At 32.4% G+C, this 25614-nt stretch overlaps 17 protein-coding genes across 17 annotated transcripts; 7 read left to right on the forward strand and 10 right to left on the reverse strand.

Moving 5' to 3' along the window:
* Positions 1-213: 213 nt before the first annotated feature.
* NEPG_00214 (DNA mismatch repair protein mlh1) lies at positions 214-1779 on the reverse strand (the record flags this gene model as incomplete). The annotated part of the gene is made up of 1 exon (XM_013202593.1): positions 214-1779. The coding sequence occupies one exon, from the start codon at positions 1777-1779 to the stop codon at positions 988-990; it is 792 nt and encodes a 263-aa protein (XP_013058047.1). The 3' UTR covers positions 214-987.
* Positions 1780-2225: 446 nt separating this feature from the next.
* Positions 2226-2652, reverse strand: NEPG_00215 (uncharacterized protein; the record flags this gene model as incomplete). Its single annotated transcript, XM_013202594.1, has 1 exon — positions 2226-2652. The coding sequence occupies one exon, from the start codon at positions 2650-2652 to the stop codon at positions 2227-2229; it is 426 nt and encodes a 141-aa protein (XP_013058048.1). The 3' UTR covers position 2226.
* Positions 2653-3114: 462 nt separating this feature from the next.
* NEPG_00216 (uncharacterized protein) lies at positions 3115-4605 on the reverse strand (the record flags this gene model as incomplete). The annotated part of the gene is made up of 1 exon (XM_013202595.1): positions 3115-4605. The coding sequence occupies one exon, from the start codon at positions 4603-4605 to the stop codon at positions 3148-3150; it is 1458 nt and encodes a 485-aa protein (XP_013058049.1). The 3' UTR covers positions 3115-3147.
* Positions 4606-4622: 17 nt separating this feature from the next.
* Positions 4623-7292, forward strand: NEPG_00217 (uncharacterized protein; the record flags this gene model as incomplete). Its single annotated transcript, XM_013202596.1, has 1 exon — positions 4623-7292. One exon carries the CDS (start codon positions 4623-4625, stop codon positions 7290-7292), a length of 2670 nt encoding a protein of 889 aa, XP_013058050.1.
* Positions 7293-7441: 149 nt separating this feature from the next.
* Positions 7442-8033, forward strand: NEPG_00218 (uncharacterized protein; the record flags this gene model as incomplete). The annotated part of the gene is made up of 1 exon (XM_013202597.1): positions 7442-8033. One exon carries the CDS (start codon positions 7442-7444, stop codon positions 8030-8032), a length of 591 nt encoding a protein of 196 aa, XP_013058051.1. The 3' UTR covers position 8033.
* Positions 8034-8613: 580 nt separating this feature from the next.
* Positions 8614-8910, reverse strand: NEPG_00219 (uncharacterized protein; the record flags this gene model as incomplete). The annotated part of the gene is made up of 1 exon (XM_013202598.1): positions 8614-8910. The coding sequence occupies one exon, from the start codon at positions 8908-8910 to the stop codon at positions 8614-8616; it is 297 nt and encodes a 98-aa protein (XP_013058052.1).
* Positions 8911-9008: 98 nt separating this feature from the next.
* Positions 9009-10187, reverse strand: NEPG_00220 (uncharacterized protein; the record flags this gene model as incomplete). The annotated part of the gene is made up of 1 exon (XM_013202599.1): positions 9009-10187. One exon carries the CDS (start codon positions 10185-10187, stop codon positions 9009-9011), a length of 1179 nt encoding a protein of 392 aa, XP_013058053.1.
* Positions 10188-10611: 424 nt separating this feature from the next.
* On the reverse strand, positions 10612-11816 carry NEPG_00221 (uncharacterized protein; the record flags this gene model as incomplete). Its single annotated transcript, XM_013202600.1, has 1 exon — positions 10612-11816. The coding sequence occupies one exon, from the start codon at positions 11814-11816 to the stop codon at positions 10653-10655; it is 1164 nt and encodes a 387-aa protein (XP_013058054.1). The 3' UTR covers positions 10612-10652.
* On the forward strand, positions 11802-12281 carry NEPG_00222 (uncharacterized protein; the record flags this gene model as incomplete). Its single annotated transcript, XM_013202601.1, has 1 exon — positions 11802-12281. One exon carries the CDS (start codon positions 11802-11804, stop codon positions 12186-12188), a length of 387 nt encoding a protein of 128 aa, XP_013058055.1. The 3' UTR covers positions 12189-12281.
* NEPG_00223 (uncharacterized protein) lies at positions 12281-12512 on the forward strand. The gene has a single exon (XM_013202602.1). The coding sequence runs from the start codon at positions 12296-12298 to the stop codon at positions 12461-12463; it is 168 nt and encodes a 55-aa protein (XP_013058056.1). The 5' UTR covers positions 12281-12295; the 3' UTR covers positions 12464-12512.
* A 476-nt stretch (positions 12513-12988) lies between these two features.
* Positions 12989-15320, reverse strand: NEPG_00224 (uncharacterized protein; the record flags this gene model as incomplete). The annotated part of the gene is made up of 1 exon (XM_013202603.1): positions 12989-15320. The coding sequence occupies one exon, from the start codon at positions 15318-15320 to the stop codon at positions 13056-13058; it is 2265 nt and encodes a 754-aa protein (XP_013058057.1). The 3' UTR covers positions 12989-13055.
* Positions 15321-15646: 326 nt separating this feature from the next.
* NEPG_00225 (uncharacterized protein) lies at positions 15647-17997 on the reverse strand (the record flags this gene model as incomplete). The annotated part of the gene is made up of 1 exon (XM_013202604.1): positions 15647-17997. One exon carries the CDS (start codon positions 17995-17997, stop codon positions 15670-15672), a length of 2328 nt encoding a protein of 775 aa, XP_013058058.1. The 3' UTR covers positions 15647-15669.
* A 797-nt stretch (positions 17998-18794) lies between these two features.
* NEPG_00226 (AGC protein kinase) lies at positions 18795-20073 on the forward strand (the record flags this gene model as incomplete). The annotated part of the gene is made up of 1 exon (XM_013202605.1): positions 18795-20073. One exon carries the CDS (start codon positions 18795-18797, stop codon positions 20034-20036), a length of 1242 nt encoding a protein of 413 aa, XP_013058059.1. The 3' UTR covers positions 20037-20073.
* Positions 20074-20284: 211 nt separating this feature from the next.
* NEPG_00227 (uncharacterized protein) lies at positions 20285-21168 on the forward strand (the record flags this gene model as incomplete). The annotated part of the gene is made up of 1 exon (XM_013202606.1): positions 20285-21168. The coding sequence occupies one exon, from the start codon at positions 20285-20287 to the stop codon at positions 21032-21034; it is 750 nt and encodes a 249-aa protein (XP_013058060.1). The 3' UTR covers positions 21035-21168.
* A 152-nt stretch (positions 21169-21320) lies between these two features.
* NEPG_00228 (uncharacterized protein) lies at positions 21321-24091 on the forward strand (the record flags this gene model as incomplete). Its single annotated transcript, XM_013202607.1, has 1 exon — positions 21321-24091. One exon carries the CDS (start codon positions 21321-21323, stop codon positions 24030-24032), a length of 2712 nt encoding a protein of 903 aa, XP_013058061.1. The 3' UTR covers positions 24033-24091.
* A 166-nt stretch (positions 24092-24257) lies between these two features.
* NEPG_00229 (uncharacterized protein) lies at positions 24258-25313 on the reverse strand (the record flags this gene model as incomplete). Its single annotated transcript, XM_013202608.1, has 1 exon — positions 24258-25313. The coding sequence occupies one exon, from the start codon at positions 25311-25313 to the stop codon at positions 24258-24260; it is 1056 nt and encodes a 351-aa protein (XP_013058062.1).
* Positions 25256-25507, reverse strand: NEPG_00230 (uncharacterized protein; the record flags this gene model as incomplete). The annotated part of the gene is made up of 1 exon (XM_013202609.1): positions 25256-25507. The coding sequence occupies one exon, from the start codon at positions 25505-25507 to the stop codon at positions 25256-25258; it is 252 nt and encodes an 83-aa protein (XP_013058063.1).
* Between the last annotated feature and the right edge of the window lie 107 nt (positions 25508-25614).

The following is a 25614-nucleotide window of genomic DNA, read 5'->3' on the forward strand; positions in this document are numbered from 1 at the left end:
GGGTTACTTACCTGTTGAATAATTGGTATAATTCTGTTATTGTGCTTAATAGGGTTAGTGTGGGAGTAGTGGGGTTAGTCGGGTTATTATTGGACAGGACTTTTTGGTTATTGTGTAATAAGTCTTGTCTAATTGCATTATTTATTGGCACTGTATTATTAATTAATTTATTATTAATTAATAAATTATATTTAATTTGCTTGTATAACTTATTACTACTATTGGTGGTAAGTTCTGGACTGTTTAAATTTAAATGTGCAATGTGTAATAAATAAAGGTCTGTATTATGCTGGATGACTGCCCAGTGGTTGGAAATGAGTCCTATAAGGAGGGATTCGTTAAGAATGGATTCATTGTGGGAATCGGGTTCTGTTTGGGGTGAATTTGTGTGCTGAGTTTCATCAGGTGATTTTTTTATTAAATTACTGTATTTGGTAATATTACTGTATTTGGTAATGCTGTTATTTTTAATTTCATTAGCAATATTTTTTATTGGTAGATTTTGTTTTATCTCTGGTTTTATTTTCGGGTTAGTTCGGGTTATTTCTGGTGTAAGGAATATAGTTAGTGGGTTTATTCTGCTGTCTGTCCTGACCCGTTTTGTTACTGGTGTGCTACTCCCGGATACTGCCGTATACACGTCTGGTTTTATTGTAGGGTTGATTCGGGCTGTGTCCGTTTATTTTTTTTATTTCTGATGGTTTTTTTATTTCCTTATTTGTACTTTTAATAATTTTTATTTCCTTTTCTGGTAATATATTTTGATTTTGTGATACTTTTGTTATACCGGTCATTCTCTGTGTCTGTAATACTCTCCTTACCTCAAATTCTATCTGGTTAATAATCTCCTCCTCATGCCTTAAATATACTTCTACTTTTGATGGATGTACATTTACATCAACCATATCCTGTGGTATACTTATCTCTAACAGAATGAATGGATGCCCTTTTACTAATATTTCCTTATATAGTAAATATAACCGTTTTTTATTTTTTTATTTCTACTAACCGTTTATTTATAAATAAAATAAAAACGGGTGATAATAATGATAAATTTGAATGGGACACGTACATATTATAATGTACATTACTTAATGATAATTGTGTACTAAATTTTATATTGACTAATTCATTAACTAACCCGGGTGTAAATATTTCTGATAAAGTGTGGTTCTTATTACTTCTTACATTATACCTCTTAAGTTCTGACCCTTTCACTACCTCAAATAATACGCCTGTATAAATTATGGAATACTTGCTGATTATCTGAAATATTTTAATTATCTCTGTCTTGTTATTAATGAATTTTTTGTATTTTTTATTACAGTTATAAAATAAATCCGTTATTTCTATTTTTGTGCCTTTTTTACAGGTAATTTCTTTTTGTTTTATTAATTTTTGTTTTTCATATTTTACTTCATGGCCTATTATACTATCTGTTGATGTACTTACGGTTATATGCGATAGCATGGAAATAGAGGCCAGGGCCTCTCCCCTGAACCCGAGTGTATTTATGCTGTATAAGTCATTATACTGGGATAGCTTGCTTGTGGCATGCTTTGTACATAATAAGTCTAAATCGGCCTTATTTATACCACAGCCAGTATCTTCTATGACTATCCTGTCTAATAATGTGTCTGATATGGTTATGCGTATAGTGGTTGTATTACTATCTAGACTGTTCTCTAATACTTCTTTAATTAATGCTGTTGGTGATGTAATTACTTCTCCTGCTGATATTCTCTCAATTACTTCTTTCGGTAGTAAAGTAATTGTCATAAAATTTTAATTTTAATTTTATATTTATAGTATAGAATATAATACACAATGTGTAATAAGTTATAGCAAGTAGTCTAATTGTGTAATAAGTTATAATAAGTGATAATAAGTAGTATATTATTTATTGTGTATTGTGTAATAAATAATGTACATAATGTAATAAGTTCTGCTATATGTTTAATAAGTCTTGTACATTGTGTAATAAGTGATAATAAGTAGTATATTATTTATTGTGTATTGTGTAATAAGTTCTGTTATATGTGTAATAAGTCTTGTACACGGTGTAATAAGTTATAATATATTATCTATTATCTATTATATATTATTATTAATGTATTATGTATTATGTATTAGTATATTATCCCGTTTATTATATACTGTATTATATATATTACTTATTGTATACTGTATTATATATATTACTTATTATATACTGTATTATATGTCTTACTTCTTATTATTACATATATACTTAAGTAATACTTCATTCTCTACTATTAGTCTGTTATACTCCTCCTTTATACTAGTCGTATTTATATCTATCTCCTGATATAATTGGTTTAAATAGAATATCTTCTTTATGAAAATATTTTCATCTGCTGCTATCTGCTCGTGTGACTTCATGTGCTTATTTAGTGCATCTGACCGACTGTACTCCTTCGTACACAGAGAGCACTTAAAAGGCTTCTCTCGTGTGTGGGTTCTTATATGCGTAAGGAGGGTGCACTTGCTTATCCTCTTCTCAAATATTTTTGTACACCCTTTCCAGTCACAGGTTCTTACGTCTGTTTCTCGTATGTGCTTGTTTACGTGCTGTGCATAGTCCTTTTGGTCTTGAAATACTTCAGAGCAGTCTCCCCATCGACACTCCATAATTTATAAATTATTTTTATACATATAATATTACACATAGTATAATAAATAATACTTAATACGCATAGTATAATAAATATACATAACTTATTACGCATAACATAATAAATACTTGCTACTTATACATAACTTATTACACATAACATATTAAGTGGTAATTACACATAACTTATTACACTATTACTACTATATATTACTATATATTACTTATTGCACATAACATAATATATATACATAACTTATTACACTATTACTACTATATATTACTATATATTACTTATTGCACATAGTATAATAAATACTTACTACTTATACATAACTTATTACCACTATATATTACTTATTACCACTATATATTACTTATTATACATAACATAATATATACTTACTACTACATATTACTTATTACACTATTACTACTATATATTACATTATTCATAACTTATTATTTATTCTATATTGAGTTTAAAGTCTTACCCTGTATAACTTATTATACTATGTGTATATAGTCATGTCCTTATACTCATACGACCTGGTAGTGCACTGTGACTCGCCGTCTGCTAGACTTAATATGACCCGGTCATCAGTAATTACTTCCATTTCAGTTATCCTCATGCCGTCTAATTCAATGCACCCATAAAATACTCGCTCAACACGGTTTTTGCCTAATTTGTATAATTTGGCGGTTTTTTTGTCTGAAATTTTTGATAAAAATTTTTCAGTTATAACGGACTTTTCTTCATCTTCTGTTATAAAAATAAGAATATGGCCGTTTGAATAGAAAAAGTCTTCTATCGTGACTAACTCTTTCATCACGCGGTATATAACACCATCCGTAGTAAATACTAATGCATTGTCTAAATGATACACAGTGGATTCAGGTACGTAAAAATTTTTACTGTCTAATTTGGTAATAAACCGTTTTTCTGGATTTTCATTAAAATTTGGTAAAAACTTCTCCTCCTCTTCTTCTATTTCAGGTATTTCTAAGTGCTTCCTGGAATTCTCTAATAAATAAACATACTCACACACCTTACTGGGTATGTTTATCACCTTAATCATGGTTTTTGTTTTAATTACTATATATCCCGATTTGGTAATAAAAATTTTCCTGTCTATAACGGACTTTCCTTTAAAATTTTCTCTAATTAGGGAATAATCAACAGTAATAAACGTATTACTAAGTGAGTCACAATCAGTCAGTAAAATATTCCCATTCCTGGCCTGTGATATAATTAAGTCGCCGGCTACTCGCTGTATAAATATAACAGGAGATGAGTGCCACGTAACCCGCCTTAGCACATTACTTTGTATACAATATATTAAAAGTAATGCACTCGTGCCAATTATAAAATATTTTTCAGTCTTCTCAAGTGAAAATATTTCCGCTTTGGGAATTTTAGAACCTGAAATTATTTCTTGGGTTACTCGGGTTATCATATCATACTGATATAACCCGTAATTGTTAATATAATATATTACACAATCTATTATAATAAATATAGGGTTAGATCGGGTTATATCTAATGTACTCACAGTATTATCATTATACACAGAAATAGTACCAGATACGTTATCATACTTATATAAGAATAACTTATCCTTATAAATATACATATCTGGATATGTATTACACTGTATACGCCCTATAAACTTAAATTGTTCATTACTTATTACACACTGCTCATTACTTTTTACACATTGCTCATTACTTATTACACACTGTTCTATAAATTGTTCATTACTTTTTATACATTGTGTATTATAATATACACTCTCTCCTATAATAATGTACATATACTCGTTAATTAGCATAAATTTATCAAATTCTATTTTAGGGTTAATTCGGGTTATTTCCTTCATATTCTCTATTGAATATATACTAATAAAGCCACCCTGCATTATATAAATAGAATTATTGCTCACACTAACTGAACACTTTTTATTACACATTGTATAAAAAAATTTAAATGAAATTTATTACACAAACAGAGAATACCACAGTAGAAAGAGAAGAAATAATTAAAAGATACATTATGGCATTAAAAAATGATTCAGTAGATGAACTATTAAATATGATTACACTACTCCCTGATTCATACTCTGATATAATAAACATGTCAATTGATAATATAATAAGAATAAGCATAACCCGAAATAACCCGGAATTATTTGAATTATTAAAATATAAAATATCTGATACTGTAAAAATAGAATATTATACAGCCCAGTATAAATATCTACTATCAATATTTATGATTAATAGAGTAATAAATAATGGTAATAATCAAAGAGTACTAATCAGGGAGAGGGAAGATTTAAGGAACAAGTATTATAAAATCAAACTATTTCAAGTACAGGATATAACTAAAGAATTAAGCAATAATATATATATAATAATAAATTATATACACGGGTTAATTATAAGTGGGGATATTCATAGGGTGAGTATAATTCGGGTTATAGAGGAAGAGATGTGCAGGAATAATTGGAGTACTTCTATAATAGGACTAATTAAGGAGTGTGCAGAATATAGTGCACATAGTGTTATAAATAATGAGCTATTAAAAATAATTAATATAGCAGAATATAGTACACATTATGTAGAAAGTATTAGTAATGTGCTTACATATAAAAATAATGAATTACTTATGATAGATTGTGTAATATATTCTGTTAGTAAATTTATACTTATATGGGACAAGTACACAGAAGACCTGCATAATGAAGGATATTCCTTAGTTGAAGGGTGCTTGGTTTTATTGGATTATATCCCTGTGAGTAGAATTAGCCATGAAATAATTAATGAGTTATTACTTAATGATAATAGTATACTAAATATTAATTATGATACAATGTGTAATAATACGTGTATAAGGATTAAACCGGTAATAGAAAGACTTAAAAAGAAATTCATTAAAGTGATTTATGAAAATTTTGATATATCAAAAAATATCTTAATTAAAAAAGTAACAAAAATTCATAAAAACACAAAAAATAACAAAATTTTAATAACGGATGAAAATATTTTAAAAATAGAGAATATCTTAATTAAGTACTTAATTAACCAAGCAAATGAGAATGATTTGGCAGATGTACTCATAGACCAAGGATTCTTAGACATAAGAATATCCCCGTTATACTTTAGAGTGCTAGAAAAGAGCTGCTTATCAGGCGATGCAAGTATTACACTATTCTGTCTGTCCGTTATTAAATGTAGATATATAGATGGGATAATTGATGTAATTCAGGGAAGTACGCCCGTTATACAATCATATTATTTATCAAAAATTTTACATTTTAAAAATTTTACAAAAACAGAAAAAACCGTTATTTTTGAAAGTATAAAAAATAATTTACATAAAGAATTCTTCACATTTAATGATGCAATGTATTTATTAAGCATATCATCAGGAGAGAATCACTTGAACTTCTTTAGCTACTTTATTAAACCAAAAGAGATCATCTCTAGACATAATATAATACTACCAGATGGTACAAGACTTTTTACATCTAGTAGTATATTTAACAGATCAATTGAAATAATTAAAAAATATTTTAAGAATCCAAAAATAAAAATGTACTTAAAAAGTATTTTAGATATAAATCCATTATATCATAAGATATTTAATATATTTAAGTATAAAAAGGACTATAAGTATAATATAGTAATAGATCCATTTGATACAGAAAATATTACACAATATATCAAAAGTATGAGTATGTCTATTATGAGCAAGTCAGAAAAATTAAAAATAATTCAAATTTATGAAATTTGTAAGAAAATTTCAGGTTTGTTTATTATTTGTTTTTATAATATTGAAAAAATGAAAAATTTTGATAATTTAAAAATTATTTATAACGATATTTTATCAGTATATTTATTTTATGAAGAAATCAAGAAGCAAAAGAAGTCCAGGAGTAAAATTCTACCATCTGTTGTAGAAGACTGTTTTATTCTTAAGAAGGCTATGCTATTCATTAGGAAGAAGTGTAAAATATATCCAGTAAAAAATTTGTTAATTAATAACAAAGACCTGAATTCATTAACAGAATTAAATACACAATGTGTAAATAATAATGACTCATACGCAGAATACCGTTATTTTTTACTATACGATATGTGGAGGATATTCACAGGAGGATCACAAGTAAGTACGGCCACCATAGACGTACTAAGATACGCAGCAGAGTGTATAGACCAATTATCACAGCAGGAATATAATTATTTAGTAAAAATCCGTATAAAGACATTAAATAAGCCCATCTGGGAGAATATTCTATTTGAATGTACAGAAAGTGAAAGAGTTTCAATTTTAAAGGGGGTCAGTGAGGATGAGATTTATTCTAAGTATATAACGTATATTTTGAATATTTCAGGTGATTTGTCATTGTTTTTATTTGAAATTTTAAAAGATAAAAATTTTATAACGGAAAATGAAAAAGATGAAATTTTTGATAAAATATTTTTTGATAAAAATGGAGAAATAATTTATTCCTTTAACTGCTGGATTCCTGGGGTATCTTTATTACAGCGGAAAGAGTATTTTGAGTGTTTATTTGAGTACTTAAAGGAAGAAGATCCTGTTTTATTAGAAGACGTGAAGGCATCCCTTAGGAAGCAAAAATTTATAGTATAAAAAATAAAAATATTTATAGTTGAGGGAAGCTTAATTTATTAAAAATGTACTTATATGGAAATTTAATTAAAAATAAAAATATTTATAATATGCAGTATAAATAAACAAATAGAAGTAAATATAAAGAGAGCAATAAATAAGTATTAAATATGCAAATATCGCCATCTATTATATCCACAGTGGAAGAAACAGAAATTATAACAGAAAAAAAAGTGAATTTAATTAAAAATGAACCTGACAATTTCCATATATGGAATAAAAACAGTACAGAAAATATATTTGCAGGGTTTAATAGTGCACAGACCAAGAAAAGGTCTGTAATTAGGCCAGTTATGCTGTGTGTTAAGTATAATAATGAATTAGTCTATGACATATCAGATACCTCAGATAATGAATTTATTATTATAGATGAAAATATGCCCGTGTCATTCAATGAGCTTACATCAGCAGTAAAGGAGAGTATGAGAATAGAAAAAGTCGTTATACAAATACTTGAAAAAAATGAAAATCTGTTAAAAAGTAAAATTTTTATAACGACAAAAGATAAAAATTTTTATATCAGTAAAAAAAGACTTCTTGGTGAGATACTTAAAACACAACGGAAAATAGAAAGAATACGGCCATTAATAATGCTTTCTGTGCAATTACCACTTGAAAATCAGATCAAGAAATTATGCACGCTTAAAGTAATAGCAGATAAAATGTACTCAGATGAACCAAGTATATTTATTACTACATAAATTAATACACATTATATAATAAATTATAAATAGTACATATTGTGTAATAAGTAGTGTACATTGTGTAATAAGTAATATAAGTCTAAGTAAATAAAATATATAGTATGTTGTGTAGTAAATTATAAATAAAATACATTGTGTAATAAGTAGTGTATATTGTATGTTGTATAATATAATGTACTATGTGTAATAAGTAATATAACCCGAAGTAAATAAAATATATTGTATGTTGTGTAATATAATGTATATTGTGTAATAAATAAAATATATTGTATATTGTGTACTATGTGTTATAATTTTAAATACATTGTGTAATAAGTTGTAATAACTAATGAATAAAATGTAATATTTTATTTTAATAAATTGTGATTAGTGTGAGTGCATAATATATTGTATATTGTATTATAAGTAATATATTGTGTATATTGTGTAATAAGTTGTACTAAATAATAAATAAAATGTAATATTTTATTTTAATAAATTGTGATTAGTGTGAGTGCATAATATAATGTATATTGTGTAATAAATAAAATTAAATATTCATTGTGTACTAAGTAATTTTATTTAGAGTTAATAGCATTTTATACAGCAGTGGATCTGTAGCTCATTGAGTCCTGAGCCACCACAGCACATGATAAATCCGCCTTAATGGAAATTTCCATCTTTCTAGAAGTATTCTTATCGGCTGTAATGCTAATAGAATTGGCATTTACTAGAAGTGATAGGGTTTGAATGTTCATGTCTGGTGATACAACTGCCATATTCTTCTTTGGTTGTATACTTACTTCAACACCATACGATCCCGTAGAAATACTATCTGATGTGGTCTTCTTAATAGTAAAATCAACACCTTTAAGTATATAATACACTGGATGCATATACAGTAATAAGGATACTTCTTTACGTGTATAAATATCTTTAATAAAGGATGAACTGATTAATTCACATATACTAAGATATACAAAATCAATTAATTCTACTGATAAATTACTGTTGGGAATTTCTTTAATCGGTTTTTATGAAGAATACTTTCATTTAATATAGAAAGCTCTTTTATGTTCTTTTTCTTGGTGGCATCATCTGCCACAGTGCATACCATATACGCAACAGTGTTTATAATTCCATTACTTAATAATTTTGATAAAAAATCACCTGAATTGCACTTACCAAGATACACAGAAATGGATAAAGCATTGACTAAATCAATGACAGATAAATTATCCCTTTCAATTGATAATCCAGAGGATATTGTGCGGTAGTCACTGATCATTTGTTGTAATTTGGCATTGTTCATTGTTTTGGGCTTAAATAATAAATCACGTATTAGAATGGGATAGGACGCATTCATTCCCTCAATAAAGGACATTCCCTTGTTCATATTGTGTATTAAATTAAATGAAAATTGCTTAACTGCTGTTATACTGACAGAGTTATTTAAAAATGAGTGTAATCTATTATACATATTACTTTTAAATGAACTTGACGCTTCTGTACTTGCATACTGTGTAAGGAAAAACAGAACAGACTCTGCTAAATCACACCCAACGCTGCCCATATAAAATATATTCATAGATTTGTCTGCATTATAGAAATACTTAGCCATATAAGATATATACATACTCCTTAATTTAAATACACTCTTCTCTAATGATTTCATAGAATTAATCAATTTTATCGACTCTTCTGTATTTACTGTATTTACTGACTCTTCTGTATTTACTGACTCTTCTGCATTATTATTCTTATATGACTTAGAATATTCATCTGCTGTATAATAAGAACTGCTGTTGTTGTTCTCATCTACACTATACTCGTCTGAATCATTCGGGTTTGATGAATTCTCCTGGTGGCTGTGCTTGTCTTCATAATCTTTCATTTCCATACTTATTTCTTCTATTTTTTCAGTTATTTCTTTATAATAACCCGAAAATTCGTTATACCTGAATTCTTCTGATTTACTAAGACCATTCCTTTTTTTACATATCTCTAATAATTTGCGCATTCTGTTGTTTACTTTAGACTGCGTCTTCTGTAGGATTTCTAGTGTTTTATATAAGTCGTCTAATTCAAATGAATTTTCCTGCTTGTCCCCAGTGGTGATAATACAAGAAAATGAAATAGCCACTAGAATAAATATTGAATTTATAAATTTCATATTTTAAAATATTTAAAATCTATTTAAATATAGAAAATTATAAAATACCAGTTGATTTGACAGATAAATTATAATTTGATTGGTGCCATAATCACCCCTAAAACATGACCAATTAGAAAATTAAATATGATTGATTAATAGAAATATGACCATACAGTATAAAATAGTATAAAATATGATAAGTAATTGGATACTTCCTATTATAGTAATAATAACAGACTATTATAGTAATAATAACAGAAATAGTATTATATAATCATATGCTCATACTCATACAATCCAAAATAGTATACTTTAAGAATCTGTTATAAGACTGACTGTTTCACTCAAATGGCTTGTTGTAAGAATAAGAATGAGAGGACTTTCTTGGGGTATGCTAATGGTAATTAATAGTACTCAGAGGGAATGCTCTATACTAAGAAGAAGGGGGCTGATAGTTTATTTATTTCAAATGTATTAGACAATCTAGCTCTTTATCGCATCTTTAAAAAAGTCTTTGGGCATCACAGAAACCAATACTAAACAGGGCGCACCAATTACGTTAAATGCGACTGTTGCTGCAAATTCTTGGTTAAGCTTTACCCATTGCATTCCAAATTTAATAAATGTGTCTAGAGGTACTTGGGATGCCATTGTGATAAATCCAATTCCTCTGTAGTTAAGCACGTCTCCTATGATGTACTCGTGCACAATTCCACTGACTATGAATATAATTATTCTACTGCTCCTGGTAGTTATGTTTCTTTTAATTAGCGCACGATGTACATGCCGCTTTATCCACTTGTGCACTTGGGAATTCCACTTTCTCCAGTACGTTGAGACCGAAGCATTCCACCACGCCTCAAAGAATGATTGGTCACCAAATCGGGTTAGTTCACCAAGCAGCCCAAATATTCCTATAAACACAAAGATAAACCCGCTGGCCCACCCTAAATTGCTCCACAGGAATATATTAATGTACGTGTCCAGAGATGGCTCATCCCAGAACTTCAGCCCAAATGAATAACACTTTACCCGTAATGAATAATACGTCAGCAGTGCAGATGGTGGGAGTAAGAGTATGTACACAAGAACATTATATCTAGAAATATTTGGCAGCACTGGATACTCCCTCTGATAGCACAGAGTGGGAAGAATAATAAACTTTAGAAGAGATACTTCTTCTTTCGGCTTCTCTATTGTCTGGTCATCTATACCAAGTATAGCAACCTCCCTCCGCACAAGTATGTACGAAATGCCCTTCATCAACTGCGTAAGACTTAAATACCTTAAAATAACTCCAATATACCCACTCACCCCAGAGAATCCTAAGATAGACTCCATGGCTATACAAAAAGAAATAGTGCCATACACAATGCTAGAACTTAACTGCTCTGATGCAAAATAGATAATGGCCCACCTAACTACATTCACTAAAAGAAAGAACAGAATTGTGTACTGCTTTAAACACTGCAGTGACTCTGTGACTAATAGTGAGAATAGTTCATACATCCTGCCATTCATGCATATCTGATAATTTATAAGACACAGAGAAATGATCAACCATGCCCACCCTCCATACCCAATTTCAGCTTTTGTGAGTATTCCCGTGTGTTTAGAGTGCGCACATTTACTATGCACTCTTTCCATATAAAAATTCTAATTAAAACAAATACAAATATACTGTTTATTCGTATGCTCATTAAAGAAATAAACCGGGCTAGCTCGGCTCTGGTGGAAAACAAAGAGCGCGCAATTATCTGCAGAATATGTAAATCTAACAGTAAAATAATAGCAAGAAGAAATACAAAGTGGATAACTCTGTGCTTTTTGGAGGTCTTAGAAATTAAAAAGTACTCAGCATACGCTGCATGCTCAAACTGCTTAAATGCCCTCCCCAGTGACTATACCATATGCAAGCAGTGCACTAAAATAATTCCTGGTAAGAATATGTACTGTACAGAGTGCCAGAGAGAGTCCTTATATTTAAACAAAAAGGGTGTTGGTGTACAATCTGGTTAGTGCCGTATACCATAAACACAGAAATACTCTAAATTTATTCTGTACTATTATGAACCGCCATATTTTGGTATGTACACATATGCACAGTACACTAAAAAATTTATCATATGGCAAGAGCACAGCAAGAGCTTTTAACACATTCAAAGAGGTCTGGCGGTCACTTAAAAACACACAAAGGAAAGAACTTTAACAGAGAAAAGAAAAAGTTGAAGAAAGGAGTGGTTAAATTAGGCAAAATCGACACGGCTGTTAAGTCTATTAAATTTGATGATTAGAGTAGAAAATTAGTTATATATGAATATACAAAATAAAAATAAGAAGTGCTAATTTTAAAGTATTTTATAGACCTTTCTATATAAAGAAAGTTGTATTTTTGTTAATTTAGTCTATTTCTTGCCACATAAATATAAATATAACTAAATGTACATAAAAAGTACATTTACATAAAATTTAAATATTTCATGATTTGTGCTTGTATAACCCTGTTTATCTTAGATTGTACAGTGCTGGTTTCTCTGAGAATCTGAAATGCGCTGAAATAAAATTTATTTTAAATTTAAATTTAGAAAGTGTTTATTCATTTTATGTAAAGAACATGGAAAAGTACATATTTATTTAAAATAGAGCATAACTCAAATTAATACAAAAGGATTCTTTATGGTTATTTATAACAGATAGACACATAGCAGACTAATATAAACAAGAAATTAAAAATATTCAATATTAATACTATTGTATGATTAAGAGTGAGTGGAGTGATTTGTAGTAAATGCGATTTTGACTGTAAAGTAATGGTAGATTATTTATTATATAACCCGAAATCTGATTGGTGCTCTGAATATGTTTAGATTTTGGTTACTTCTTATACTAATATGCGGCATTGAAAAGTTCAGCAGTTCTTAAAAGTGTTTTTGAAAGGTCATCTGCCTCTTTGACGGGTATTTCTATTCTATTTTCAATTGCTGTTTGAAGGATTCGCTGGGTGATCGTAAAAAGATAAGGAGACCTGGCCCATTTTGACACACGCTTTACGAATTTATATGAATCAAGCAGAACAACTGACATGAACGGGGATATGTCCATCTCACCTGTGATTCTTTTAAGTGCATCCTTTAGCTCTCTCTCTAAGTTTAGTTTATAATATTCAACGGCGGCAGATACATACTCACCCTTTTTCATAAATATTATGGCGTGCTGCTTTGCAATGTAATCCTCTTTTTGCATTTGCTCTTTCATTTTTTCTACTTCCCATGAGCTGTCTTTAATAATCACAATGGAAGGCCCTGCTGAGACAATGTACTCAGTGCCTGCATATCTCTTTATTGCCCAGATTCTCTCATCTTTTATTTCTGTTACTCTAATGGCACCTAATTCTTTGTACGTGGTGGTATTCCACACGCGAAGGACTCCATCAGATGTCGCTGTTATGGCTCTCTCAGTAAGAAGAGTCTTAACCACAGAGGTGTTGTGCTGAAGTGTGCTATTTATGTCACCCTTCCACAGCCGAGCAGTTTTATCGCTTGAACCAGTCAGGAGCATTTGGCAGTACTCTGATATAGACCACATTCCTTTCTTGTGCCCGGAGATGCTGCTGTCCATTCCTCCATTTAGATTCACTACAATTATTTCTTTTGTTTTACTTGTGCAGTGGATTTTTTTATTATTCACAACTATGCCGGTTATTTCTGAACTGCTCGCAGAAGCTGTGAATACCAGCTCAAGAGTATCCCCGATTTTCCATCCATTGATAATTCCATACTCTGTTCCTGTGATAAGAATGTCTTGATATAAACACATTGCAGTGATGGGGGCTTCTGCGGAAACACTTTTAACAGCACACACGCTGTCTCTAATATTGCCTGTTACCACCTCAAACTTGGATATAATTCCATCTTTGCTTCCGGTGTAAAAGACCTTATTTGAACCACACATGGAAAGCACACACTCCTCATTGTTAGACTTAACTAACTCACCAGAAAATGCCTTGTTTCTGATAAGTCCGTTTTCATTCTGCCGTTCAATATCACTCTTACTAATAGTGCGAATATACCTGCTGTTTGTTCCAACTACAACCATATTCTCCATAACCAGTAGATCTGTTATCTCATCGTTGTTTCCTATGAATACTTTATCAACAACAAGAGTGTCTTGAACTACACTTGCTAACACAATGTCATGCTCGTCTGTCGTGATAGCACAGCACTCACCAAATACATCAAACCCATTTATATCAGGAATGTTCAGCCTCTTCTTTGCAACTATCTTTAAGTCTGCAGATAAAGTTATAACCAAGTCCTTTGAGCACATAAATAATCTGTCCCCAACCAAAGAGCATGCACCAATTGTCTCATCAATGTTCTCGCTTATGTTTCTGATTATCATTTCACTTTCTAGACTGTGCTCTATCAACAGTGCATCCATACCACAGCTGAGGATTTTGTTGCCAAGCTCACCAATGAACATAATCTGGCCAGAATGGCAGTTTTTTTCTCTGTACACAACTTCTCCTGTTGTGTTGAATAGAGTAACTGTTCCCATTGCATCCCCCACAGCAACTAGCTTGTTCTTTGAATTGTACCTTCGCTTAATACTGCTCAGACTAATGAACTTAACTAAAGTAATCATTCCATCCATTTTTTTGTTAAAAGTCTCTCCATATCCCTGTACATCGCTAAGTATAACAGAACCGTCTGCAGTTCCCAGAACAATCGCCTCACCGTCTAAGTCAATGGTTTTAATCACAGAATTGGTAAACACACACTGTAACTTGCTATTTCTCTCTGCTGGATTGTATACGTATACCTTTCCAGTAATCGTTGATATCAAAACTTTATCGTACACCGGAAATATTTTTACTATTTCGCTCTCTAACTCTAACTGCTCTACAATTTCATTCTGGGAATTCGTCCCAAATAATGTGCATTCATACCCCGTATATAATACGCTGTTTATTACACATACCCCTTGTGTATTAAATATTGGCCGTATTTTTATTTCTTCACTTACTGACTGCATGCGACTTACTAGCTTAAAAATTTTATTGGCATTTATAGCACAATTGGCATATAATAAATAAAACGGAAATAGCCCATAGACAAAATGTACTGAACATGGCCGATACTGGCCACTCATTACACTAATCTCAATAACAACAGAAGTGGGTGCTTGCTTTATACCAATACACACAATCAGATCCCTCTGTTAGAAGAATTACACTCGTATATAAATTCGGGTATGTGCACCATGCTACTTTAAACTAGAAAGTGTTTGGCAATTGGTATACTCAACATATGTGCAGTGGTATGGCTATAAATCTTATTCTGTATATACTGAAGGGTGTAAATAGATCATGGCTTAAAGGAATGGAAGAGTGGGAATTTTGTATAACCTGTAATTCTTGTGTCTGTGCAAATTATTTGTGTTATACGCAATTATATGGTAAAGATATACATATCATATGCCGGTTTATTAATGCGAGCAGCTACATGAAAGGAGTTGATATTTCACTCCACCGATCTTCACTGACTTCAATTTTTTTGGGCTTTTTCAAGAGTGCGCCCTGCTTCTCGTTCATACCTTCAATCTGTCTAAGGACCTTTTTCATCACGGGTCTTTTTTCTTTTGCTGCATATACCTCGCTTAGGTTTATTTGGTACATCATTTCCATTGCCTGGATTCTCTCTTCTTTCTCTATTATTAATCCTACAACAGTGGCGCGTGTGTTCTCATCAGAGTGGGATACATACACATTTACTAGAACACCTATCATTGCACTTAGCACCTGCCCATAATATTCATTCTTTTGTACCTCAGACAAAACACCTTTTACTCCAGAGAGTACACCCCTGGCAGAGTATTCATCATTTTCTACTATCTCATATAAAACTTGTGCCTCTTGTGCTGATTTACACTCTGCTGCTGTGATGCTAATGATATTCTGTATTGCGTGGTTGTTTTCATATGCATCAGATGAGATCTGCTTGTCCAGCTCAGATTTCATTCTGGCCCAGAGCTTCTGTATAAATGCCTCGTGTACTCTATCCTTCAGATAAGAGAGGAGCTTCACTATTTTTCGAATTTCTACAATAGGCCCTACCTCCACCCGCAAGAATATTTTTTCAAGTATTTCTCTACCGAAAACATCAATTGCATCAACCTTGTACTGGCTGCTGCCCTTCACGCGTGAGGTTTCTATTTCAAGCAGCTTGGTAATTGCCTCTATTTCATTTATCATGTCGCCAGGTTTTGCAAGAAGATGAATCTTAAACTGCTCAAATAGCTTAAAAACAAGTCTGCTGCATTTTTCAACTACACTGATAAATGCAATAATGCCCTTCCCTTTAAAGTCCTGCACAGAGTTTATAATAAGGTCATCTCTGTTTAGAATTACACCAATGGCTACTGCAAGGTCAATACTATAATAATTATTGGTTGCTAGACATTTCTTGTAAAGCTCGATCCCTTGCTCTGCGGACATAAGGCCTTCTGCAAAGAGAATTTCTAGTCCTTCTTTTACAGCCGTGCACTCCTTGGCAGTTTTCATTTCTATTTCCTGTGATAGACGGAGTATTTCTCCATAGTTCTTGAAAGAAACACACTGCTTTAAGTCTAAGTATGGATTGCCTGTCGGCGTTGGATATAAAATACTCTTGATAAGCACCTCCAGCACATTGACCGGGAGTGTTACATAATACTTTCTAAACAAAGCAGTTGATTCCTCCCGCATTTCTCCAGAGAGGAGGCCTATTATGCCTATCATTGAATCTGTTATGGACTTGCTTTCATCTACATCAGGCCCAAATTTGCTTGCAGTGTTGACTATGTTCATAATGTATGTGTTGTAGTCAATGGGCACAATGATTGAGAGGTCTTTAAAGTCCTTAAAGTTCTTATCTTTAAAGTAGTTTTTAATCAGCTTTAAAAACACTTTGAAGATAACATCCACCTCTTCAGCTGAAAACACATCAATGTGCTGCACTGCGTCGGTGACTATCTTGTACACTAAAAGAACGTTTTTGTTGTCGGTTGATTCAAGTATGTTTATGTTATTGCTAATGAAATCGATTGAAAGCATGCTGTTTGCAGAACATAAGTACGATAGCACCGTATAAAATATATTTCCATTGTTGTGTATGTTGATGTTTTCAATGAAGAACGGCAAAAACTGTGATATCTCACTAGCGCTATTAACATCTTTAAATATCTGCACAAAAATGCTTTCGTTAATTATGTCAATTCGATTCATTAGAAGCACCAGCTCAAGTGTGTCTACTTTACTGCCATACACACATATCTTCTGCATAAGGTCGTTTTCTATTTTGCCAATTGACTTTTTAAGCTCATACCGCCGCTCTTCTGTGATTTCAAGTGAATCGCTAACAAGCTGCAGAAAGTTTTTGAGTACCGGCATGCACAGATTACTTCTGCTCATTATAAGAGAGTGGAGTGTCCCAATGAAGTGTGGCATTTTTACAGGCCAGTAAAACAACGCAGTGGTTGAGTACAGAGAAGATATTTTTGATATCTCCAATGGACTTGTGAAATTAATAGACTCTATTAAATACTGAACTCTGTCTAAAAAAGCATCTAGCTCGGGCTCTGTTCGATTCTTACTGAGACTCTTTTGTAAAAGAATTAAGCAGTAAAATCTTCCAAGTGAATCCTCTTCCTGCAGTCTCTGAAATACCAGATTTACTCTATCTTCAGTTTCTATATACGGCAGTAACTTTTCCTGTTCCTGCTGGCTTGCGCTCTTTTTTACTGCCTCAATGGCTCTGGCGAGGTTTGAAAGACTATAATCCAACTCCATTATACAAAAAAATATTGCAAAGAAAATTATAAATACGTTTAATAGCGCTGTCAGTTACGAAATACATGCTCTAAAAATGAAATTTATCCTTCAAATAGCTTAAACTACTGAAAGACTGGCTTGTCCTATATAACCCAAAAAACTTATTGTATTTTCTTGGTTTATCTAGAAGAATATGCTGCATGCGCATATAAAAGTGCTTCTGTACATAATCCATGGGCTGTATAGATTGATCTATTATACTAAAGAAAAAAGTAGCACTATCTCAAAGTGCATTGAATAGTACCCATCCTGTCTCATATTTAATCTGAAATATTCCGAAATAGCTTAAGCCTATAAAATATGTCCACATTATATATTGAATTCTACTCTAAAATTTCTTTGTACATTCGGGCTATTATTATATTTGCTTTCTGCTGTAAAGTAATAAAATACAGAATATAAGCCAGTGCAATAATCCGGAATTAACTCAGTATCCATGCGATTTCTTCAGCTTGTTTCGGGTTATTCGGGTTATAATAGTACTTCTATGCGTTAAAATTAGCTTTTAGATGATTTATGCATTTATCCCACTTTTGAATGAATTTACTTTCTGTGGGAAGCCAGCCAGTGAATTAAATTGAATAAATAGGAGAAGTATCTATAATTGGTAAAACCATTCTATTTTCTTGTTTTGCATGTATTATGATCTTTTTTATGTTTAATATGATCCTTTTGGTTTGCTATTTGTTTGTTCCCCATGCTCATCCATTTATTTATTTATATTTCTTCTATTTCTACCCCTACCCATTATTTCCATGAAGATTCTCTCTTCTATAGCCGAGTACTTCACACCCGCAGGAAAAGACCCGGTCACACTGGGTATAATCGAAGTGTCTTTAAAGCATTTAAGATATAACAAGCCAGTCAGAATAGAGTATAATACAATAGAAGTCACCCTGTGCACAACCAACCTGTCCACAAAGTATGACATATTCAATAACATCAATGTAATATACATAAACAGAATGCCGTACAGTGTGAAGGATAGGGTTATAACAACCAAGAATATGGAAATTCAGATCAAAGTAACAAAAAACAAAATAAAAATCAAGGAAGAAGATTTCACCCGTATAAAGCTGCTGGGGCAGAGTACATCCAAAGTGTACTTAGTGCGGTATAACCAGTCAAACCGACTGTACGCGTGCAAAATAATTAAGAAATCTAAAAATATGAAAAACATAATTAATGAGAGGAACCTTCTTGTTAAGCTTAAGAAATCCCCATTTCTTATTTCTCTTCTGCTATCGTTTCAGTCACCAACAGAACTTTTCCTGATTCTGCCGTATTACAGGTTTGACCTATTCACTATTTTAAACATACTGCCGGAGTACGCCATAAAAATATACTTCTGCGAGCTAGTGATAATTCTTGACCATATGCACAGTAAGAATATTATATACAGGGACATAAAACCAGAAAATATCCTAATCGGACCAAATAACCATATTCTACTGTGTGACCTGGATATATCCGTAGAGTCAAATACTAACCAGAAATTCACACCAACTAATAATTCCGGCACTCTTGAGTACATGCCACCAGAAGCCCTCGTACAAAAAAGACTCACTCCAAAGTACACCAGTAAGTATGATTACTATACTCTAGGCATACTCCTATACGAAATGGTTGTTGGGAACACACCCTACAGAATAACAGCGAGTGAGGATGAGGACGACCTTAAAAACAAAATATTATACGAGGAGATAGAGTACCCAGAAATAAACCCGAATATAGCAGATATTATTAATAAACTAACAAAGAAGGATCCAAATAAAAGAATCGGGTATAAGGAAATATCCGTGCATCCCTGGCTGTCCGGTGTAGACTGGAATAAAATTAGAAATAAAGAGTATGTCATACAACTAGATGTAGAAGAAAAAAAAAGACAAAATTGCACAGACGCTGAAATAGAGGATACAACCAGCGTAGATGATGAAAGTTGCAGAGAAACAGTCCCAGGGTTTACGTGGATAGGAGAGGACTGGGATGAAGAGTAAATATAATAGTAACTAGTAAATAAATATAACAGTACCAATGAAGAATTTAAATATATACAGAATATTATCACAGAATATTAAAATAGTCCAAAACTAATCGAATTACTCTAAAATTCATAATTATTAGGGCTATCTGGGGATGTGTCCTTATATACTCCTAAATATTTAATAACATGTGGTTTATAGGAGTTCAATGGGGTTTGGATATTTATGGAATATTTTATTAGTGCTTCACTTTTATTTTTCGAATGGAAGACCAGTTCATTATAAGACCACCAGAGAGTATAAGAAATAAAGTGTGTGAGGATGTGAAGAATGGGCTAATTCATAAACTAACAATAAAAATGACAAATAACAAAGAAGGCACTCTTACATACGAAAACAAGACGTATAAAGGATGTATTGTAGACCTTCCATGCATTATAGAGTCACACAAAACTCTGGACAACAGGCAGTTCATAAAAATAGCAGATGTGTCAAAAATATTCATATTCACTGAACAGGACATTGACATATCTGAACTAGAAAAAGAGAGCATATCCGGGATTACTCCACCAATGAAATATGTAAAGGTGAGAAGGTTTAGAAAAAGGCTAACAAAAGCGCCAATAATTGAAGAAATAGAAAAAGAGGTGGCAGCACTCTTGGAGAAGGATAAAGAAGCAATGCGAGTAGATGTACAACTGATTAATAAGGATGGAAGTGAAGAGGAGGAAGATACTTCATCACTTGCAGCTGAAATAGAATTGAACCTACTGGAGAGTGAAAAGAACACACAGAACAGTATAGAAGAAATAGAAATAGATGGAAATCTTGAAGAGAAGAAAGAGAAGGAGAGATTATTACAAGAGATTAAGGATAAGATTGAAGAGAAGAAGAAACAAATAGAAAAGATAACAAACCCAATTTTAAAGAAGAGATTCTATGAGAGTATCCAGCAATTAGAGCAGGAACAAGAAGAAATTCAGAAAGATTTGGATAAAATGGGAAATAAGTAAGTAGATATGCAGATATGACCATCTGGAATATTTATGTATTATGAACAAAAGCATACATTACAGCCACTCTAAGAATATAATTAAAATTATTTTTATACCCAAATAAGAAATGCTCTGAAATAGGAAATACCTGAAAATCAAATTAATAAAAAATAAATCTATAAATAATAACTAGAATAGTTCGATTTTCACATAATAACAGTTATTAATTCATAATAACCTGAATATGCCCTAGAAATGTGATTTTTTCATCAGTATTAATACAAAAAACAAAAAAAATTTACATATGAAAAAACAGGCAGTTCCTCTGATCATACTGACAATAATGCTATCATGCATGCACAGTAGAATAAGTCTGGTGGAAATGAAAGGTATTTTAAGTACAGCAATTGAGGAATCACATGAAAAAACAACAATAAACCCGGATGGACCCCTTAACCCACTCTATGGATATATATACCATGCGGCAGGGTACGTGCATAATAAGAGATTCTTCTCACCAGAGATAAAAACTGATTATACACTGAGAAATATAGGAAATCCAGATGATGTACAGATATCGTACGAATTTAACAGAAAACCAGCAAAGGACAAAGCATGCCCAGTGAAAGACCATTCATTGAATATAAACCAGTACTTATACGAATACCATACACAGCTGATAAAAATGTTTCCATCACCAGGAGAAGAGATTAATATTGCAGTGGGAAGAAACAGCTCATTTACAAAGTTTCTTAGATCAGAGAATGCTAAACCATACACAGCACAGATCCTTGCATCACTCCTGCTCCTCTCAGAAGGAGTTAATATTCCAATTGGTGTGAGTACTATTAACCAACAGAAAATGCTTATCCTATATAACAGAGACAAGACAAAAGTGCATTTTCGCATAAACATGCGAGTCATTACAAAAATCATAGATGACACGACGTGTGCATACAACCTACAGGGTGAAGCCATTAATATAATCAAATTCTTTGTAAAGTACAAAGATACGTCAATTCTACAGGAAGACAGAATTCAAGAACCTTCTAGTGTAGAAGAGTTTAGAAGTGGTAAATTTCTAAATACGCCCAGATTTCTTATACAAATGTACATCCATGAGTTTATAGACACAGAAGAAGATTATATACAGCTGGCAAAGTCAATATACACACTTTTAAATGAAAGCTTAGATGTTCTGTACATGATGGACACAACACTAGAAAGTGTAAATGAGATAGAACATATAAATGACGTATTAAAGAAATACTTCACTGTGGATTTATCACATAATCATACGAATGAGTACATATGTGATATTGAAGAGTTTGAGAATATATTAGATACGTATGCAGTCTGTCCGTTTATACACTTTAGTCAGCTACCTGTGTACACCAGAGTACCAATGTACATTAGAAAGACTTCTGCGTTTATAGAAAATCAGATACATTACTACAGTAATTGTGCTGAAACCGCTATACTGAGCCTGTTCTTCTCTCTAGCGTATAACCCAGAGAGTAGAACTTATACTACTGCAAGCATGCCCAATGCATCATCAGATTTAAGTTGGTTCTTTAATGAGCACAGCCGGTATAAGCAAACAATAAATAATAAAATGCACCGAGACTGGTGTAAAGTAGTTGCAGACTTGCCCTGTGAAAATATCTGTTACATAAACAACAGAAATGAAATTAAAAGTGGAATAATAAACTTTCTTTATACAGTCATAGAAATAACAGGAGAATCCACTAAAACCATTAAAAAGTTACAGAAAATAGTGAATGATATTAAAATCAGCCCATACATTAATAGTTATACAGAGGATAAACTAACTCGCTACTTGAATGACCTGTTTAAAAGGCTTTCATGTAATAAAGAAGTAACAGTAACATGTAAAAACATTAAGAAATCCCCAGAGAATAACCAAGTAGATGTATTCGGAATAATTGAAATAAAATTCTCACATAATAATATACAGGGCGGAATCGGACTGTCCTTTAATAAAGGCCATACATACGCGTACGTCCTATCCTCTGCTGTTACATTCACATTGAATGATTTTAACAGAGTTACAGCCCTAAAGAACAAATACGAATCTATAAAGAAGCCAGTGGGATACGCAATTATTGAGTATATAACGAAACAAACAGATATTTTTACTATGGAAGAACACCTGGCCGCATTTATACAAAAGGAACAAGTACAGAAAATAATTAAAAAAGGAAGCACAGAGATAAATGAAATATTCGTAACAGCAAAAATCAGTTCTGTTAACTATAAAATAATCCTGGTGACGAATATGCTCATATGGTCTATAACTGAAGAATTATCCCAAGACCATCCAGTAATTAGACTTGTACATAACCTGCTGGGAAGTGTGCCATTACACGATCAAAATACAAGAGAAGAAATTTTCAGTGCTCTAAGATACATTAAAGGTGTACACCAATTATACCCTAATATAGACTTCCCCACTGGACACTCTCTTGGTATAGAGTGTGATACATACGAACTATTCTGCGTATTCTCATGTATTTTAGATATGGATAACCCAAAAGTCTTATTACAGTGCTTATGTAAGTATATGACGATAACTAACAGTGCATGCTTTGATTGGAACCCTCTTACAACAAAAACCCTCAGTGAGAGAATATTCAACTGCATATTCAGCCAGAGAAGCATCAATATCCTAAATCGACTACAAATGCGTATGCTTACATTCTGGAAGCATAATCCAAGTGTGCGTAACTGGGTAAACCTGTCCTGGCTTATATACGCATGTAATGACCCAAATCCATCCAAAGAATTCATCCTTGCAGTATATAAGAATATTGACTTGAGAGAGTATCTGCCAGTACAAGACTCAAATATAGCAGGCAGTACCTACACAAACGCCTTATTCACTATAATGAACATGCAGAAGGATTTTGAGGAAATAGAGGGCTTAAACCACCCTAAAATCAGGTTTAAGAAGGTCTTACAAAATGCCAGGAATATCCTTACGTATAACAGATGAAATATGCGCAGCGTAATAATAACAAGAAAGTATGCCACACAAAAATAAATTCTTAGTGCTTTTTAACTTATAGCCACCCACTCCCTTCTCATGTGATAAATAACCCGAATTTCACTCTCTCTGCTATGTAATACTGAATTACCACCTAGAAATTCTGTGGATTATGAAATGATTCTGTATGGAATAAATCAGAAGGAGACCATTTATTAACTCTCAGCCCATCAATCAAATAAAGAAAGCCACAATAAGAAGAACACCTCCAACGCATCCCACTTTGATCATCACATTACCACCGCTTGTCTTAATTAGTTTAGACACGCTGTCAGAAATAGAAGACTTCTTACTCACATCCCCTTTTGCTGTACTGCTCATACGTGCATTGTTCTCAATCGTATCAACAATCTTCTGTGCTGAAGACTCTTCTGGATCAGCATTCATTGAAAGAAGCTCTTCTCTCCTGTTAGCTGTGCTGCTTTTTCTTAAATCACTGGGGTTACTTGGTGCAGCCGACTTTAGTCCGGTGTTCACGTTATAGTCTGCGTGCCTAAGCCCAAACACTTTAAGAAGTTCGATCAGCCCATCAATACTGTCAAGTGTGTATGAGTATTTATCCCTCATTACAAGAACCATACAGTCTGTTGTTGGCTCAATCATATTCGCAGCAAGTGATCTGCTAAGTGTATCTAAAAAGTGTGGATCATTATAGTCCATAACATCATAATTAGGCTCACACACAGTCACTCCCAGCTCCAAGCAGTATTCAATGTCATCAGAGTAGTACCCCTGCCTAGGCAGTCTGGCTGATCCGGGCATTACGCCTATTACCTCCATATACTTGTCTACGCACGCCTTTATTCTGCTTCTTGCCTCATGCATAGTTACCTCTGTGAAAGGCATGTCGTGAGTAATTGATAGGCCGATTGTATGCCCATTCTTCAGAATCTCTGTAACAATAGGAATAGTCTTCTTGTCTATATTAAATGGGTCCAGATAGAATCCGCAGTTCTTCTTATACTTTTTAAGAATACTCAAAAGCCTTAAAGTATTCCCAGTGGGACTCCCATCAAATGTGAGAGAGAATGTTCCTGCGTACTTTCCCCCCTTTACAGTCAGCTCGTCTTTTAAAGATGTCTCCTGTATACGCACTGCCTCACTTAGTAAGTCATCAATTAAATTTGGATCTGAGTCCATCATAGCCTCTGTAAGAATGCTTTTTATGGTCTCTATGCCTGGCTCTGTTTCCTCAACATACTCTTCCTGCTCATAGTCTGTGTACCCCATGGTGCATACTCAACATACTCCACTGGTGCATACTCAACATACTCCACTGGTGCATACTCAACATACTCTACTGGTGAATATTCAACATACTCTACTGGATTTGGGTTAACATATTCCATTTGATCATAATAGACTGGTACGAGTTCGGTTCTAGCTATATAAAATAGCACAACTATTCCGAATAATAATCTCATAATTGTCTCATACACTGGCTGTATTATACTATATGTGTTTCTATATTAGGAAATACCTCGTATACTTCTGTATATAGAATTATCCCTTTTAAGAGTTTATTATACAT

This window comes from Nematocida parisii (assembly GCF_000250985.1).
Source record: "Nematocida parisii ERTm1 unplaced genomic scaffold supercont1.1, whole genome shotgun sequence".
NCBI classification, from domain to species: Eukaryota; Fungi; Microsporidia; genus Nematocida; species Nematocida parisii.

What these genes read in the sequence shown, in the direction of transcription:
- NEPG_00223 (XM_013202602.1), top strand. Translation starts at nt 12,296, where the DNA reads ATGGCAAGAGCACAGCAAGAGCTTTTAACACATTCAAAGAGGTCTGGC.